Source organism: Orcinus orca, chromosome 8 (assembly GCF_937001465.1).
Source record: "Orcinus orca chromosome 8, mOrcOrc1.1, whole genome shotgun sequence".
Taxonomy (NCBI): Eukaryota; Metazoa; Chordata; class Mammalia; order Artiodactyla; family Delphinidae; genus Orcinus; species Orcinus orca.
This window is the reverse complement of record NC_064566.1, coordinates 42,270,583-42,289,158: the sequence shown is the minus strand read 5'-3', so window position 1 is coordinate 42,289,158 and position 18,576 is coordinate 42,270,583. Positions and strand designations below refer to the sequence as shown.

General features: G+C 38.8%; 2 protein-coding genes across 3 annotated transcripts; one reads left to right on the top strand and one right to left on the bottom strand.

Annotated features, from left to right (window-relative positions):
- Window positions 1-5,824: 5,824 nt before the first annotated feature.
- PTH (parathyroid hormone) lies at window positions 5,825-13,250 on the bottom strand. 2 transcript variants are annotated; one of them, XM_033404452.2, is made up of 3 exons: window positions 8,585-13,250; window positions 6,450-6,540; window positions 5,825-6,329 (listed from the first exon to the last, which is right to left on the bottom strand). In XM_033404452.2, the coding sequence occupies exons 1-3, from the start codon at window positions 8,685-8,687 to the stop codon at window positions 6,068-6,070; spliced, it is 456 nt and encodes a 151-aa protein (XP_033260343.1). In that variant the 5' UTR covers window positions 8,688-13,250; the 3' UTR covers window positions 5,825-6,067. The 2 variants fall into 2 exon arrangements, with proteins under 2 accessions (XP_033260343.1, XP_004279213.1); XM_004279165.3 differs by having other exon boundaries at window positions 8,445-13,240.
- Window positions 13,251-14,047: 797 nt separating this feature from the next.
- On the top strand, window positions 14,048-14,547 carry LOC117196368 (60S ribosomal protein L21-like). The gene has a single exon (XM_033404451.2). The coding sequence runs from the start codon at window positions 14,052-14,054 to the stop codon at window positions 14,541-14,543; it is 492 nt and encodes a 163-aa protein (XP_033260342.1). The 5' UTR covers window positions 14,048-14,051; the 3' UTR covers window positions 14,544-14,547.
- The last annotated feature ends 4,029 nt before the right edge of the window (window positions 14,548-18,576 follow it).

Here is an 18,576-nt window from a genome sequence, read left to right as displayed (position 1 = left end):
GATTGCTCTATCAAACATAGTTATTTGTAGTAGAAGCAATTAGACCTTTGCAATATTGGAGTATCTTTCATCTCTTGTGGGTCAAAAGAGGCAGGAGCCAAGTACACTGGGCATCCTCTGACTATCCCAAAGGGTGAGAGTTTATGAGTTCCAAAAGAGGTAGATCTGAGATTTAGAAGTACCACCAGCAAGGCTTTTGGCCAAGGTATTTGGAAGGCCTCTACAAATTTTGTCAGTTGACTCAATAATGCTGTGTACCTTCAACTAAACCAGAGGATTGAAGGTGATAAACACAGTGAAGTTGTTGTAAAACCAGCCAAACAGAGCAGACTGGTCGAAATACATGAACAGTAAAAATGGGTTCCTTGATCATTATGAAGTTTAAGAGGAGTTCCCCAGGTAAGGATAATCATATCCAAAAGGACTTTAGCCACAGAACAGGCAGTAGTCCGTCAGTCTGGTGTGAAAACATACATGCCATGACCAAAACATATGTATATCCATGAGATGGAGGAAGTTGTATGAAACCCATTGGGCAGAACTCAAACGGTCCATGAGGCAGTTTAAAATGTCTGAGAGCAGTACAAACAGGCTTCCTGGATTGTATTTATAACAAGTGCGACAAGTGAGGCAGGCACTATTTTGTGACTTTGTTAATGTTTCTCCACCAATATTGACTCATGAATGCTATCATTTTATGAATAGACCAATGGTTTAATGCATGTACAGTGGCTAGCAATGGGATTTTTAGGGTTTCTGGTAGGACTAGAATGTTATTTGGTTTGAATCAGAGCTTTCTCTTTTTTCAAACCAACAACTGTGGATTTTCAACCTGTTTTTTCTTTTCTGAGGCCAACTGTTGGGCTTCTCTAACCAGTTTTTCTAACTTGTCATTTGGGGAAATATCTCTTTGGACCATGACAGAGGTCTGATTGCTCTTGGTTCCTTTAAGGGCAGCATTCCTTGTGGAAATTCCAGCACGGAGATTTACTTCCAGGAGTCATGTTTAGAATGCCCTGGAATCTTGGGACTTCCCGTGTAGTCCAGTGGGTAAGACTCCGAGCTCCCAATGCAGGGGGCCTGGGTTTGATCCCTGGTCGGGGAACTAGATCCCATGTGCATGCCGCAACTAAGAGTCCACATGCCGCTACTAAGAAGCCCGCATGCTGCAACTAAAAGATCCCGCGTGCCACAGCTAAGACCTACCGCAGCCAAAATAAATTAAAAAAAAAATAGAATGCTCTGGAATCTTAATAACAGCTAAAGTGGAGGGTAAAAGCGTTACATCCAAGAATTCCTGAACAAAGGGGCCATTTAAAATTTTATATCTGCTGGAAGAAAGGAAGCCACATTGCTTGTAAAACAGTCCAAAATCATGAACTACTCTGAAAGCATATCTGCTATCAGTATAAATATTAGAAGTTTTGCCCTTGACTAAAGTACAAGCCTGTGTAATGGTATATAATTCAGGCTGTTGGGCCAAAGTAGTCATACGTATAGATGGTGCCTCATCAGTATCAAAAGGCGTTGCAATAGACTAAACAGCACAGTATTTACCATTGTCACCTTTTAAGTAAGAACCATCAGTGAACCATGAAAAGCCAGTGTTACCCAGAGGAATTGCCTGTAGATTATCACCAGGAGTCAGGAGGTGATCCATCAGCGTTAGGCAGTCATGAGAGATGTCATTGGTGATGGTGGGAAGAAGAGTACCAGGATTAAAGTTATTACACTGTAAAAGAGTTACATGAGGAGTAGTTAACAAAAGGGCTTCATAGGAGTTGAGGGGGCTCACTGAGAAAGGTTGAGTGTAATGAGAATTGGGGAGGCCTTCTACTGCATGAGGTATAAAAATGGGTAATGGGGATCCCACAATAACTTTCTTGTGGCCTTAACCAAAAGGGCAGAGACAGTAATTGTTCTAAGGCAAGAAGGGTATCTCCATGCCACAGGGTCCAGTTATTGGCTATAATACCATATGGGTCAATGGTGGTCCCAGTGTTTTTGGGTGAGTACCCTCAGGGCATTCCCTTCCTTTTCATATACAAAAGGAAAAAGAGAATTTGATAACTGGGATGTCCAAACACAGGCAGGTTCATCAAACTCTCCTTTAAGGCCTTAAAAGCTATGTTGTCTGGTTCTTCCCATCAAATTGGATTGGAGTTGTTATTGCTTAGTAAAACATACAGAGTTTTGGCCATAAAAGAGAAATTTGGAATCCAATTTTGGCAACAAGCAACTAGCAGTTGGCACTTAGTTTTGGGTTTTTGGAAACTTAGGACACCACGAAGTCTATCTGGATCTGGGTGTGGTCCTTGTTCTGATATCAGATGCCCTAAATATGAAACCTGGGTTTGGGCAAACTGATTTTTTTCCTTGACAATGTTATGTCTCTTTAAGGCTAAAAGCTTTGACATATGGATGCTGCCTTCCGGTGAAGAGGCTTGAGAAGGAGAGCACAGAGATTTCTTTCACAAGTTACAGCAAAATAGAACTTCTAGGGAACTTTTTATCACCTGGATAAGCCTTCAGGATTTGTGAGAAATAAGTAAGGGCTGAGGCATTACTGCCCATGTGAACGGTTTTTCTTACCAAGTGAAGTAAAAAAAGGTATTGGCTAGGGGACTTCCCTGGTGGCGCAGTGGTTAAGAATCTGCCTGCCAATGCAGGAGACACGGGTTTGATCCCTGGTCTGGGAAGAACCCATATGCCACGATCAACTAAGCCCGTGCACCACAACTACTGAGCCTGCACTCTAGAGCCTACAAGCCACAACTACTGAAGCCCGCACGCTCTAGTGCCTGCATGCCGCAACTACTGAGCCTGTATGCTGCAACTACTGAAGCCCACACACCCAGAGCCTGTGCTCCACAACAAGAGATGCCACCGCGCTGAGAAGCCTGCGCATTGCAATGAAGAGTAGCCCCCTCTCGCCGCAACTAGAGAAAGCCTGTGCACAGCAACAAAGACCCAACGCGGCCAAAAATTAAAAAAAAAACAAAAAACGTATTGGCTAGTTTCATCAACTGGAATACTAAAGAATGTACTGCATAAATCAATTACTGTAAAGAAATTGCTTTCAGTGGGAGTGGATATTAGTAATGGATATTAGGAACAACAGGGTGTTGAGGGATAACAATGTTGTTTATTGCTCAAAGGTCCTGGACAAGCATCTACCCTTGGCCCTTAGGTTTTCTCACTAGCAAAATGGGAGTATTGCAGGGGCTAGTGCAAGGGATAATGATGCCTTGGCCCTTGTAATCTTCTGTTATGGGCTTTATGCTTTTTAGAGATTCTTTCCTATAGAATATTGATTAATTCTGAGCAGAGGTTTTGAGAGATCTATTTGAATATTGATGGGAGGTGTGCTGTGAATTTTGCCAATATCAGTTGGAGATTTTGCCCATAATAAAGATGGTAGCTGGATTGATAGGGACAAACTATCAGTGTTTCCAGAATCAGCTCTAGAATCATTAGAGATGGAGCAAATAAAAGATGTCAAGGGGTCATTTAATTCACCTGGTTTGTTATTTCAATGACTACTCTGAAGTTCTAGAATTATTTCTACCTTTGCAATTTTTTTTTTTTTTGCCGCACTGTGTGGCTTGTGGGATTTTTGTTCCCTGACCAAGGCCCTTGGCAGTGAAAGCGTGGAGTCCTAACCACTGGACTGCCTGGGAATTCCCTTTATGATTTTTTTTTTCTCCCTTTGGAAGAAAGAAATTCCAGCATGATACTTCTCTAAGAAGTCTCAGCCTGATAGATGGATGGGGTTGAGGAACTAAGGAGAAAAAGGCATGTATCTCTCAAAGGGCCAAACAAAAGGAAATAAGTTCAGGGAGAGGCATCTCTTGCAGTTGATTAGAGATCCCCGCTATTTGAACTGTTTTAGTACTTCGAGGCAGGGGCTATTTCATAGTAGTGGAGTCAAGCACCGAGAGTGTGGCTCTGGTGTCAGTTAGGACTGGAACAGATTCATACCCAATCTGGAGAGACGTTTCTCCAAGCAGATTAAGAGGGATGATTGGGAAGAGCCCCTGTAGTTTCTCAGAGCCCCATCATTGAGAATTGGGAGGACGTTGGAAAGGCTTGTTAGAGGGCTGAAGGTGCCTAAAGCACTTAAAGGTATAACAATCTCTTTTCCAGTGTCCTAGCTTTTTGCAATAATAGCAGAAACTAGGAGGGTTTTGTTTTTGTTTAGGGGTTTTTATTTGCTGGAGTTGAAGAATTTTAGTGTGGCTTTTTTTGGTTTTGTTTTTTGGGGTCTTTTTTGGACACTCCACACAGCTTGTGGGATCTTAGTTCCCCGACCAGGGATCGAACCTGGGCCATGGCAGTGGAAGCGTGGAGTCCTAACCACTGGACAGCCAGGGAATTCCCTAGTGGTCTTTCTTTTAGGTGAATCATCTAGAGTGCAAGAGAGTAAGTTTGTCAGATTAACTAAGTCTGGAGTGGACATATTTTCCCATTCCATCCTGATCCTTTTTACTAGAAGGGAAAGGTCCTGGTTCAGCCCATTAATAAACATAGAGTTAAAAGCTACCCAGGTGGAATAAACATCTGAAGGAAGACCAGAATTTTCTTTAAAAGTAATCTGAAGTCAATTGTAATAGTCATGAACAGATTCATCTGATTTTTTTGTGCAAACCTAAATTTTGCTGCAATCAACAGGCTTTGGAAAAGGCCTAGGAGTTGCTTCATGAAGTTGCCTAGCAACTGTCCAAGCTTGATCGTATAATAAGTTAGCAAGCTGGTCTCCCAGTTGTGATTCTAGAGACTTTCAGGATTTTCCCAATTACCAGTTTTCAGGCAGTGCTGGGCCGGGCCTTTACCAACAAGCATATGAACTAACTGATTTAAATCAGAGAAACAAGGTTGACAAGTTTGAAAGACTATATTAAATTCCTCAGCAAATCTGTGAAGATCTTCGGTTACTTTGGGGAAATATTTGACTGTGGCTCGCAGTTTAGCTTTAGTCCAGGGAATATAAGAAATTCAGGGTTTAGTCTCTGGATCCTCAGAAGGCTTAATGTTAAGGGGACAGGTTCTGATAAGTTCAGAGGAAAAAGGAGTGGGGAGGGTTTCAAAGAAATATGAAAGTTCAATGAGAGAATTAGTAAGGGGGAGCTGAGGGTGTGGAGGAGGTGTGGGTACAGAAGTATAGAAGGGAAGGAGGAAGATGGCGCCGGACGTGAAGCCTGAGCACAAGGCGCCAAGGAGGAGGAGCACGAGGCTTCCGAAGCCACTTCATCTTTCTTTAATTGCTTGTTTGCCTCAGTTAACCTTAAAGTCCTATTTTGCAGAGAGGCTATTTTAGGGTCCTGGTGATATTTGGAGGCCTCAAAATACCAATCAAAATAGGCATTTCATTCAGTTTTGGAAATCTTAGAGCTATGGTAGTCCAATTTGGTTTTAAGAACGTTGAGTCTGGGGATTTCAAAAGTTCCCCATGATGCCCATTGATATTCTAAATTGTCTTTGGTTAAGTCAGTCCGTTTTGTTAGAAATGCGTGTGAGGAAGAACAAATGAACAAAGTTATATTCTATTAAACACAAAAATTCTATTCCTTGCAATTTGGGGTCCAGACTAGGAATATGACCAGGGGCATTTCATTTCCTTTCCTGAAATGAAGAGGACAATAGTAACTAGCTAGTGATGATTCGGGGACCTGGTACTTTGATAATATTTAAAGGATAATTTCAAAATATCAGAATGTTAGACATAGGGTTAAAAAAAATTTTGTGTTGTTCTTCTTAGTCACATTCAATTTAAACATATTGGTGTTACTCATAACCAAAAGATATTTTTATAACAGGGAAGAAATACTTAACTTCATTTATTTAGAAGCAATAGAAATAGAATTATTAAAAGAGCTCTTAGATGAATAAAAGTAAAATCAAAATAATCAATTAAAATTGCTGCTACCATAGTTAGCAGTAGATTACACATAAAGTTTGGTAATATTAGAAATATTGGCACTTAATCTTAATAGAGCTTGAAAACATTAGCAGCATGTAATGTTGTTGCCCTATGCTGTCTAGAGCAGTGCTCTGATCGTATCTGTTTTCACTGGGGTTTAGCTTTAATTAATACATCCACATCAGCTTTGTCTGCTTCTCCAAGACTTTTTTGATGGCTCTCAACCAGGACATTGTCTTCCTTTTTTCGGGGTCTCTGGGAACTACCATCTCTGTAAGCTATAGAAGTTCCGAGAGCAACAAAGTTGTGCACATCCTGCAACTTCTTACGCAGCCATTCCACTCTTTCCATGGAGCTCAGATGCTTGCCCAGGTTATGCATAAGCTGTATTTCACTCACAGATCTCTTCCTAGAGGGAACAGAATCAGAGAGGATCACTCCATTAGCTCCCCTCTTCCAAATCATAAAGCCAACCTTAAAAATCCAATTCCCATGCCCTCACCGTGCAGAAACAGGCTATGGTACTTACTTAACAGACTTCCCTTCTGATCTTGCAAGAAAACAAACCACGAACATGACAACCATTACTTTAACCATGTCTTTTGCAGACATCATCTTCACTAAAAGAAAAAGAGAAATGGAGGCATTTAAAATATTTTTAATATTCCAAACAATACAATTAAATTTATAGTAGTTTATATTTATAATCATACAACTTTGTACAGAGTGTGACAGTAACTAATTGGATTGTTTTTCATGAGAGACTTTTGGAATCAGCCTCTTTATTTTACAGTATATGTAAGTATATATTATATATACAGATAATTAGTGTATATTATGTATACACAAAATTTGACTTAGAAATTAGACAGATTAGCTTTACTTTCTTAGGTATCTTTTTGAGAGTTCTTGTGCAAGTTTTAATATATGAATTTAAGCTACATGAAGAATGAAAAACCTTACTGTTTAGAATTTCCTCCCACATTTTGTGTTATGACTAAATACACAAGAAGCTTGAAAATGGCTACTTCTTATTTATTTATTTATTTATTTATTTATTATTTTGGCTGTGCCGGGTCTTAGTTGCAGCACGCAGGATCCTCCTTGCAGCATGTGGGATCTTTAGTTGCGGCATGCATGCAGGATCTAGTTCCCGACCAGGGATCCAATGCAGGGCCCCCTGCATTGGGAGCATGGAGTCTTACCAACTGGACCACCAGGGAAGTTCCTACTTCTTTTAATTAGGTAAATTGTCAACAGTGTTTGTTGACTTAGCAAATCTCTTTTTCATAAGTAAACTTCCTTTCAACGCAATGATAAACATAAATGTCAAATGAATAGGCTCTGATTTAGAGATTTTTACTAAATTAACACACACTTCTCCTACCGTTAAAAAGAATGTGTCAAAGCATTTAAACATCATCTAATTAATTACTTGTTATATGAATTTAGAGCTTTGACTCCATATAAAATGCCTGTCTGTATCTTATCTTTTCAGCTTATTTTATTCACAATTTTGTTTGAGTATAATTTTTAGTACATTCCTCTTTTGCTTTTAAGCTTTTCATCTCAAAATAGAAAAGTCTTACTGTAATCTGCATTTCAACAATTGCAAAGCCTTTTATCATAGACGTGCCTTTTCTTAATACTTAAGGTTCTCCGTTTTAACATACACATAGGGTGGCTATGTACTCATATTTTAAAGGGAATCTGCATCATTTAGAAGTAGCATAAGGAGCATTATAATCTACTATATTTATTTTCACTGTGCAATATAAAGCTATTGAAGGAGGAACAAATGAATATTCTTCATTTTTGGTTTGTGTTAGAAACAATCATTATAGCCAGAGGACAGAAGCTTTGGTGTCCTATTCTAGCCTTGTCACATTCACCAAACGCCTCTGCCTTGCTTCCTTGTTCTTAATAGAGAGATGAGGTTCTTACAAGAATGTCATTTAAAAAGCTGAAAAATGGTTGTAAAACATCCTTAAAATTCATGTACAGTTTTCAGAATAGAAAATTAGAAAAGGTTTTATGTAAAGGGAATAAATATTCAGCAGTAAAACTGAGTTTCTCCAACTATAGTACACAGATTGAGCTCTCTATGAGGATATTCTGGAGGAAAAGTGGAATTTTAACTCAGAGAAATAAATTTACATTGATTATTTAAATCAGAATTATTCATTTCTCATTAGGCTGTTTTATTTCAAAATTTTAATAAGGTACCATTAAAGCACATCATGCCAAATTTTAATTATTTTTCATGTAATTTCAGATGAGTTTATAAAAAGCAAGGCCTCTCAAAAGACTTTAATCACAAAAATAAATGATTTAACAATATTTTAGTAGCATAAATTTATTCTTTATTACAGCATTTTTAGATTAAATAATATTCAAACCCTCCCTTAACATTTTACCTTGAACAAGCAGCATGACATTGTAGAAAATGGTACACATTAAATAATTGCTTGATCATAAAAAAGAACTCATATGAAATTTAAAAGAGAAAATAAAGATTACTCACCACACAATGTCTTAGGACACGATCTTCTTTCAGGTGTATTAGCAGCTGATGCTTTCTCAAAGTTGAGTAAACCTGAGAAAGCTGATGAATTGAGTTGTAGACCCTTAAATGTGACTTTTATATATAGGTCTTCCACACACCAAGAGAAGCTTTTTTATTGTTACGGATGACGTCACTCCTGATTCTCTGAATTTTAACTATAGGATCAGAGCAGCACACACACTCCCATGGGGCGGTGCTCATTCCTCTTAAATTTTAGATAATTGGATATTAAAAGGAAAACAGTGTGGGGCTGGGAAAAGGATTTATGCAAAGATTTCTAACAAATAGTGAATTGTAATTCTGACTGGATTAGTGAATTTATATTACAAAAAAGACTGACTTCAGAGATTTATGGCAAAGTCATCACTTATTTGAAAGTAAAATCTGAAAATAAGTATATTTCTTATAACCATAATATTGGCACAACTATTATGAGGATTATGATGAATCATATTACATCATGCTTACTTTACAAGCCATATTCAACCAATCCATATCATTCCTGATCATCTTTCAAAAAAATAGGTATAGTGCTTTTCTTAAAGGAAGTGTTAAAAATGTTTTGAGAATATGCTCTTAGTACATAATTAATTTGAAAGGCTTCAAAGGTGAAATTATTTTAAAATTCATTTAACTTACATTTTATCTCTTTTTATTTTAATTTGCAATAAAAACATTTGAAAAGCAGTAACTATATGCCAGACTTTACCTATATCATCCCACTAAGTCTTCACAGCCATCCTTTTAAGTAAATACTATTATCTTCACATGAGGAAACTGAGGTTTGGAAAATGAAGAAGATGGAGTTCAACAAAGGTCTTTATGATTCCAGAGCTATTTTAATTCTTACTACCTCAGTTTCCCCTTAGAAATGTAGCCCTTCTTTGAACCCCAGTCTCCCTGACTCTAATTTGCCTAACCCTTTCCAGACTCTTTGCCAGGAGTTGGGTCTTTTTTCTCATGTTCCCCACCTGGTGATGGAGGGCCTGCTCCAAAACCTAATAGAGGCAAGATGCTACCACCTGTCTAATTTCAAATATTGCTACAGCCTTGTCCCCATCTATCGATCAAAACCCCTTGAATCCCCTTGGTATATCTAGGGTTCGTTTAGGCAGCTTGCCTCCCAACTAAAGCCCCAGAATTGGATCAGTTCTCTTAGCTCTGCTCCTACCCAGGCTTCATGTTATCCTCTTTCCTGCTAACTCTTGCCAAGCTTTGACTCTACATCAAGTAAGAGCCAGTCCAAATTTCAAATACCTGTACAGAGGCTAGAATGAAAGATATGTGTTAGTGCTGTTCTGAGGAATCCTCTACACTGAGCAAATCTCATTTGGAGTAGTGTTCCAGGCTCCGTTTCAGAAGTCTTAGAGACAAACTGCAACGTGCCTGGAGGATATGAACCAGGTTGGTGAAAATGTTGATAAACATGACATATCAGAAGGAGTTGAATCAAACTGGAAAAGTCTGGAAAAGAAAAGACTTGGGATGATGATATAGCTGTTTTTAATTCTTTATAGGGCTTCTATAAGGAAGAAGGAATATCTTCTGTGGTTTAAGGAGGAAGGACTGAGTCCAATGGCTAAAGATTACAAGGAGGCAGATTTGGGCTCAACTTGGATATCGTAATTGTCAAAATAAAGAATCAATTACCTTCCTAAGTAGTGAGTTCCCGATCACTGGAAGTGTTCAAGTAGAAGCTGGGTGAGCATCTATCAGAGATATCATAGAGATTCATACAGAGCAGAGAGTTGAACTAGATAACCAAGAGGTCCCTTTCGACTAAAAAAAAAATCTATTGTTTTGATCCTTTAAAAGACCTCTTCTGATGCAAAGTCTAAACCTGATGTTTGTGTACCATTTTTTCTTACGCTCTGTTAAGAAGTAGAAGAACTGGAAAAATAAATGGTTTTATAAACACATTTTTTGATTGTTATTATAAAGCCATGTTTAACATTTTAATTTGGAGATTTTTCCCACTTCTTTGGGTAAGTTCAGTATAACTGACAGCCTTCCAGGAGTAATGCACACTGTTTTCACTGTCTTCCTCTTATTACAATTATTTAAGAATAAACTGCCATATTGAAGATAACCACATTATTAAACTAGTTTTACAGAAAAATGAAGAAAACAGACAAAGCTTATTCATTCAAAAAATGCATTGAGTATATACTAGGTATCTGCCGGAGGCTGTGTTAATCACTAAATGATTGAGACATGATCCTTGCCCTGAAACTTGACATATAAATTGGAATATAATATAATAGGCGTTATAATAGCCATATTAACAGAGGCTTACAAAAAACACAGAGGAAGAAGTGACTAATTTCCCTGTACTTGTTGCAAGTGGTTTTCCTGAGAAGCTTAAGTATTCTCAAGGATGAATGAGTTTTCCATCAGAGAAGGTGAGAAAGGACAAGAAGGAACAGCATGTGCAAAGGCATAGGGGCAATGAAGACTGAATACACGCTAGTGGGAGGAGAGGGGAGATGGGTAATGACCCTAAAAAAATAGGTATGGTACAAGTTATGGAAGTCTTCTGTGTGTATGCCTAGGAGTTTTATCTTGTAGTCCTCTCTAAACACATGTGTGCATTAGTAATATTTTGTGTCCTTTGGATTTTGTAAAGTACTACTTTGACCTTCCCACAAAGAAGAGACACAGCTGCCAAGATTTGGCACATAGTTTATCTGAACCATCAGCCTCTGGGACTGTAGACATTAGATAGAAGACATTAGATAGAACCATTTAGGAATAAGAGGGCTAAGGGCTATGTGGGCACAAGAGACTGATGTCAGAGTGACAGAAAAGAGCTGAGCATAGCTTTTTCCTTTGAAAAGCTCAGCCTTTCTCAGCGCTCTCAAGTTCTCTGAAGCTAGGGTCAGACAACCTACTGTATTCCTCCTCACATTTGGTAAGGATAAAGGGCCATGTGTTATTTCCCCTGCATTATGGGAGGTTTAATTTGAGACATACTTTTTCCTTCTGTTTGCTCAATAGGAATTAGTATGGCTTTGGGGACTTAACATCAAGAAGAAACTTCCAGTGCTGGGAAATCCAGCTATAGTTCTCCTACTTCCATGTTTTGTCAACAGATTAATTGGTGACTGTCTTAACAGTTGACCTACTCTTTTGCTTTAAGCTCTCCTGTGGGTTATTGAGCTACTGAATTCTTAATATGTCAGACACAATTTTCCTCCCTCCTACTCACCAGCCCCCAGTCGTTTCTGTTGTTAGAGACAATGAATAAAAATGTTTTAAAGGACAGCATATAATAACTGTTGAATTTTCCACTTGTTTTTTATAATATTCATTTCTTTATTTTTCTTTCTCCATAATCTTTATTGATGGATATTTCAAATGTGGTTCTCTGATAGGCAGCGTTTAATAAGCCATTGATCTCTTTATAATGTATAAGCTGTTATAAACCCTGGGATACATTATACCTGAGTAGCCCTTCAAAGATGAAATATGCAGCTACTTTCACAAATAAAATACTACGTGTTGCTTTTTGTCCATTCTATCAGTGAGCGTCCATCCCTGCCTGTATTCCTTCTCCATGTTTATGTGGAAGGGAGGAGTGTTAAAATGACATGCAGTGTTTTCACAGTTAGAAAAAGGCATCTCTGCAGGTGGGGACTGAGGGTAAAAAGATTCTGGATGCCTGGGATGAGAGAGTCCTTCTAAGTACAGCAAGGAATGTCACAGTGTAAACCAGGGTGTCACTTGGGGAAGCCTTGGGATCTTTACTGATTGAAAAGACTTCTAGTAGTGCAGATGCCTCTGTAATGTTCTCATGATATAGGTAAGCACTGGAACAAGTCCTTGAGTGTTCCTCATTCAAAAGACCCCTGAGATTTAATTGTACCCTCTGTTTCTTAAAGAAATGGAGTTGGGGGGGAAAGTAGGCTTTGCGAGTTTTCATTTTTATTTTTGGAACCATAAGGAAGTTGGACAGCCATAGCAATTTAATGAAGAAGTAAAGTCTCACATTTTTAATGACCCTTTTCAGTGAGCTGACCAGACCACTGATGTCACCGCTAATTCTAAACATTCTAATTTTATTGTCTCGTAAATATACTTTTCAGACCAAGTGTTCTCATTTGGAGTATAGACAATATGTTTTCCTCAGTAAATGTGAATCTTCCCTTGGAATAGATTCTTAGTTCTGCTGCATTTTCCCTTTACCCTTGGTAGAATATTATATGCAATATATGACATCAGAAAAAGAAATACAATGTCTTTCACATCCCTTCCCAATAGTCAACTGGAGCCAATAGTCTGTGTACCTTGATTCTTTCTTTATGTTTTAAAATAGTGTGGGGAAAATAAAGCAGGACAGGGGGTATTGGTTCCCCATTAGTGAAGCTTTAAGTCAAATGATCTGGGTGCTCAGAGTCTGAGTTAGGAATGCCAGCATGTCAGTCCAAATTACCATTTCAATCCATCATAGTAAAGATTTGTTGAGCACCTAAAATCAGCCAGTCTAGAAACAGTAGCAATTTCCCTGCTCACAATCTTCTCCCTTAACTTTTTTTTCCTGTGATTTTTTTTTAAGTTAGAGCATCTTAACTTTTCAGATCTCAAATTCTACAACTCAAAGTAGAATACTGCCTTCCCTCCTTTTAGTTATGAGCTTTCAGAGATGAGCTATCATATGTGAAAGTGTTTTGACTGTAAATGGCATTCAAAAAATGCATGTAGGGCCTTCCCTGGTGGCGCAGTGGTTGAGAGTCCGCCTGCCGATGCAGGGGACACGGGTTTGTGCCCCGGTCCGGGAAGATCTCACATGCCGTGGAGCAGCTGGGCCTGTGAGCCATGGCGCTGAGCCTGCACATCCGGAGCCTGTGCTCTGCAATGGAAGAGGCCACAACAGTGAGAGGCCAGCGTACAGAACAACAACAACAAAAAAAATGCATGTTGAATCTAAATCTGAAAGGTAAGTGTTCCTTGCCCATTCTCTCACATGCGTCCACCTCATTCCAGGAGTCCCCAGTACTAAACATGGAGAGTGTTGAGCTCCTGGGCTCAATCTGGTCTCTTCCTCCTTCAGCCCAGCCCCCTGAAGTGCAAAGAATTCTGAGGCAGTAGGCATTTATGGTGTTCATAAATTCCATTTTGAATGTGCTAATTGCACAAAGAATTGTAAAATTTAAACTAAAACTAAGCATATCTTTCTATTGTTGGTAATAAAATGTGCCGAGTGTGACTGGAGAGTGGGCTCCAATGCAAGTTAAACTGACAGGCAGCCCTAGAAGCTATGTTCTTCTCACATCCACCTAGCAGCACTATGCAGTGAAACGCTCAGGACCCGAATATGGAAGATGAGGGTAACTGTTTGGCACTTATTAGTTGCACAACCCAAGTCATTTTAGCACAGAACCAGAATTTCTACAGAAAAATAGATATGAACTACTCCACAGAGTTATTGTGAGGATCACATAGAATAATATATATGAATGCACTTTGTCAACTGCATACATGGTATTGATTAAAATCACAACTAACAATAATAATTATTTTCATGGCTTTTCGGCCAGAACCGCCATCTTCCAGTAATTTGCCAAAATGACCAACACAAAGGGAAAGAGGAGGGGCACCCGCTACATGTTCTCTAGGTCTTTTAAAAAACATGGAGTTGTTCCTTTGGCCACACACATGCAAATCTACAAGAAAGGTGATATTGTAGATGTCAAGGGAATGGGCACTGTTCAAAAAGGAATGCCCCACAAATGTTACCATGGCAAAACTGGGAGAGTCTACAATGTTACTCAGCATGCTGTTGGCATCCTTGTAAACAAACAAGTTAAGGGCAAGATTCTTGCCAAGAGAATTAATGTGCGTATCGAGCATATTAAGCACTCTAAGAGCCAAGATAGCTTCCTGAAACAGGTGAAGGAAAATGATCAGAAAAAGAAGGAAGCCAAAGAGAAAGGTACTTGGGTTCAACTGAAGCACCAGCCTGCACCACCCAGAGAAGCACATTTCGTGAGAACCAATGGAAAGGAGCCTGAACTGTTGGAGCCCATTCCCTGTGAATTCATGGCACGATGGGTATAAAGAAAATAAAAGACCTGGACTGTAAAATAATAATAATAATTATTATTATTATTTTCATGAATCCTGTTAAGGTCATATAATTCCAATTGGTAGCTTTCTGTGTCCCCATTTTAAGCTGATTGCATGGCATTTCAAACATCACAGAGATGCTCTAAAGGCTTAACCTAGAATGCTATTGACTTCGTCTTTCAACAATGAAGAGAATCTTCAGCATGGCCTAACTCAACAAACTGTCCAAAAGAATGATCTAATGGGTGCAAAGAGAGGCATGAAAATGAGATTCTATATTTCCCTGCCAGGGACATTCTCCAGATGTCTAGGGCAGCAGCAAAGTGTGGGAAATCACTGTGAAACAATTCCAAATATACTCATGTGGCTGGTTATTTTACAAAATCAATTAGAGGGAAGGTGATAGTGGAAAGAGCACTAGATTTGGAGTCAGAAGACCTGAGTTCAGATCCTGAAATCACTAGGGTCACCAGTTTCAATATTAAAAACACAGAATACCAGTCAACAATAATATATTCTATATTTAAAGTTTTATTAAGAGGGTAAATCTCATGTTAAATGTTTTTGTTTTTTCCACAATTTAAAAAAAAAGGAATTAGGGAATTCCCTGGTGGTCCAATGGTTAGGACTCAGCGCTTTCACTGCCAAGAGCATGGATTCAATCCCTGGTCAGGGAACCAAGATCCCTGTGTGGCTCGGCCAAAAAAAAAAGAAGGAATTAAAAAAATCCCACAGGACAAGAAGTTAAATTTGAATTAGTTCTAATTACCTATGCAAATGCACACTGAGATTAAAAAAGACATTGTGGGATTCTCTGGTGGCGCAGTGGTTGAGAGTCCGCCTGCCGGTGCGGGGGGCACAGGTTCGTGCCCCGGTCTGGGAGGATCCCACATGCCGTGGAGCGGCTGGGCCCGTGAGCCGTGGCCGCTGAGCCTGCGCGTCCGGAGCCTGTGCTCCGAAGTGGGAGGGGCCACAGCAGTGGGAGGCCCGCGTACCGCAAAAAAAAAAAAAGATATTGCAAGGGAAGGGACATATGTGTAATAAAAATTATTTGAGTTTATCTGAAGTAAATATCTGAATTCTGTACCTCTTTCTTTATTTCCCGAATGACCTGGGTTTTTTTAATAGGTCCTATTTTGTAGAATTTGCTTATCAGGTTTCTTGCAGTTACAGTCTATGTTCCAATTACATTGTTACATAGCTTCTACAGTGGCCACATCCAAATTATTTCATTCTTTTCTGGACTGAACATACATTAATGTGAAAACATGCTCAAGATTATCATATGAGCGGGCATCCTGAACATGTACTGGAATAAAATCAACTCTAAGAACTGCTCTTCAAATTTGATTTGTTGAAGCACATAATATCATCTTTCATGGTATGAACTGCTTTTCCCTTTCTTCAGAATTACATTTCATCTCTTGATCAATGACTCTTTAAATTGCTATCCACTGACAAAAAAGAATATTGTCACCAATTCTGATTCCCCTCTTCTTCAACACTGTACATGATGATTTCACTTGTTTCCAAGCTGGATAAGTATTTAGGACTATCCATGTAAAAGAATCAAATTCTTCAAGGGATGAAATCCATTGGAAAAGATAGCTATGGCAAGTGTCATAATTACTGTCCACTTCAAGTTGGAATTTTTTTTCCCATTCATAAGTAATGTTATCCCTTTTAAGAACAGGTACTTAAAGGGAAACACTTTTCATCAATTCTTTCTTATTGAACATATTTTAAAAGTTCCTATAAACAATGGAGCACTTTAATAACACTGCTGCTTTTCTTTTAATTTGCATAATCTGATTGCCAAAGACATATTGAAAACTGTGAACAAGAAATAAGGCTCCATTTAATGGAGTATTTAAAAAGTCAACAAGAATTTGGGGAACGTTTTCTTTAAAAAGTATTTGAATGCATCAAGTAAACTGAGCATTCTTTGTGTTTGTGAAAGAGAAGTCAGTGGGCTTTTAAATGTGAGAGAATTGGATAATACTGAATGCCAACGAAATTACAAAAATCATTTAATCATCCAGTTTGAACAGGATAAATATTGAACTATGTTTCTTTTTTTTTTAACATGTTTATTGGAATATAATTGCTTTACAATGGCGTGTTAGTTTGAACTACGGTTTTTAACTAATAAAAATGTATTAGTATTGGCTCATTAATTATGAAAAGTGTACCATATTAATATAATATGCTAACTATAGGGGAAAATGTGTGTAGGGGTGGGTTTATGGGAACGTGCTGGGCTACCTGGTCAAATTTTCTGTAAATCTAAAACTCTTCAAAAAAATGAAGACCATTGGGCTTCCCTCATGGCGCAGTGGTTAAGAATCCGTCTGCCAATGCATGGGACGCGGGTTTGAGACCTGGTCCGGGAAGATCCCACATGCCGCAGAGCAACGAAGCCCGTGCACCACAACTACTGATCCTGCACACCCTAGAGCCCGTGCTGCGCAGCAAGAGAAGCCACCGCGATAAGAAGCCCGCGCACCGCAACGAAAAGTAGCACCCCGCTCGCTGCAACTAGAGAAAGCCCACGCACAGCAACAAAGACCCAACGCAGCCAGAAATAACTAAATAAATTAATTAATTTTTAAAAAATGAAGTCCATTATTTACTTATTTATTTATTTGTTTTTTATTATTTTTTTAGTTTGGCTGCGCTGGGTCTTCATTGTGGCGTGTGGGCTCTTCATTGCGGGCTTCTCTAGTTGTGGCACCCAGGCACTAGAGCGCACGGGCTCAGTATTTGCGGCATGTGGGCTTCTCTCTAGTTGCAGCGCACACGTCTAGTTGCCCTGTGGCATGTGGGATCTTAATTTCCCGACCAGGGATCAAACCCGTGATCCCTGCATGGGAAGGTGGATTCTTTATTTTTTTTTTAATTTTTGAATTTTATTTTATTTATATTTTTATAATATAAAAATATATACAAACATGTATACATGTCAGTCCCAATGACCCAATTCATCACACCACCACCCGCACCTCCCTGTCGCTTTCCCCTCATGGTGTTCATACGTTTGTTCTCTACATCTGTGTCTCATTTTCTGCCCTGCAAACCAGTTCATCTGTACCATTTTTGTAGGTTCCACATACATGCGTTAATATACGATATTTGTTTTTCTCTTTCTGATTTACTTCACTCTGTATGACAGTCTCTAGATGCATCCACGTCTCTACAAATGACCCAATTTCATTCTTTATATGGCTGAGTAATACTCCATTGTATATATGTACCACATCTTCTTTATCCATTCGTCTGTTGATGGGCATTTAGGTTGCTTCCATGACCTGACTATTGTAAATAGTGCTGCAGTGAACATTGGGGTGCATGTGTCTTTTTGAATTATGGTTTTGTCTGGGTATATGCCCAGTAGTGGGACTGCTGGATCATATGGTAATTTTATTTATAGTTTTCTAAGGAACCTCCATACTCTTTCTCCATAGTGGCTGTATCAGTTTACATTCCCACCAACAGCGCAAGAGGATTCCCTTTATTCCACACCCTCTCCAGCATTTGTTGTTTGTAGATTTTCTGATGACGCCCATTCTAACTGGTGTGAGGTGGTACCTCATTGTAGTTTTGATTTGCATTTCTCTAAAAATTAGTGATGTTTAGCAGCTTTTCATGTGCTTCTTGGCCATCTGTATGTCTTCTTTGGAGAAATGTCTATTTAGGTCTTCTGCCCATTTTTGGATTGGATTGTTAGTTTTTTTAATATTGAGCTGCATGAGCTGTTTATATATTTTGGAGATTAATCCTTTGTCTGTTGATTCGTTTGCAAATATTTTCTCCCATTCTGAGGGTTGTCTTTTCATCTTGTTTATGGTTTCCTTTGCTGTGCAAAAGCTTTTAAGTTTCATTAGGTCCCATTTGCCTATTTTTGTTTTTATTTCCATTACAGTAGGAGGTGGATCAAAAAAGATCTTGCTGTGATTTATGTCAAAGAGTGTTCTTCCTATGTTTTCCTCTAAGAGTTTTATAGTGTCCTGTCTTACATTTAGGT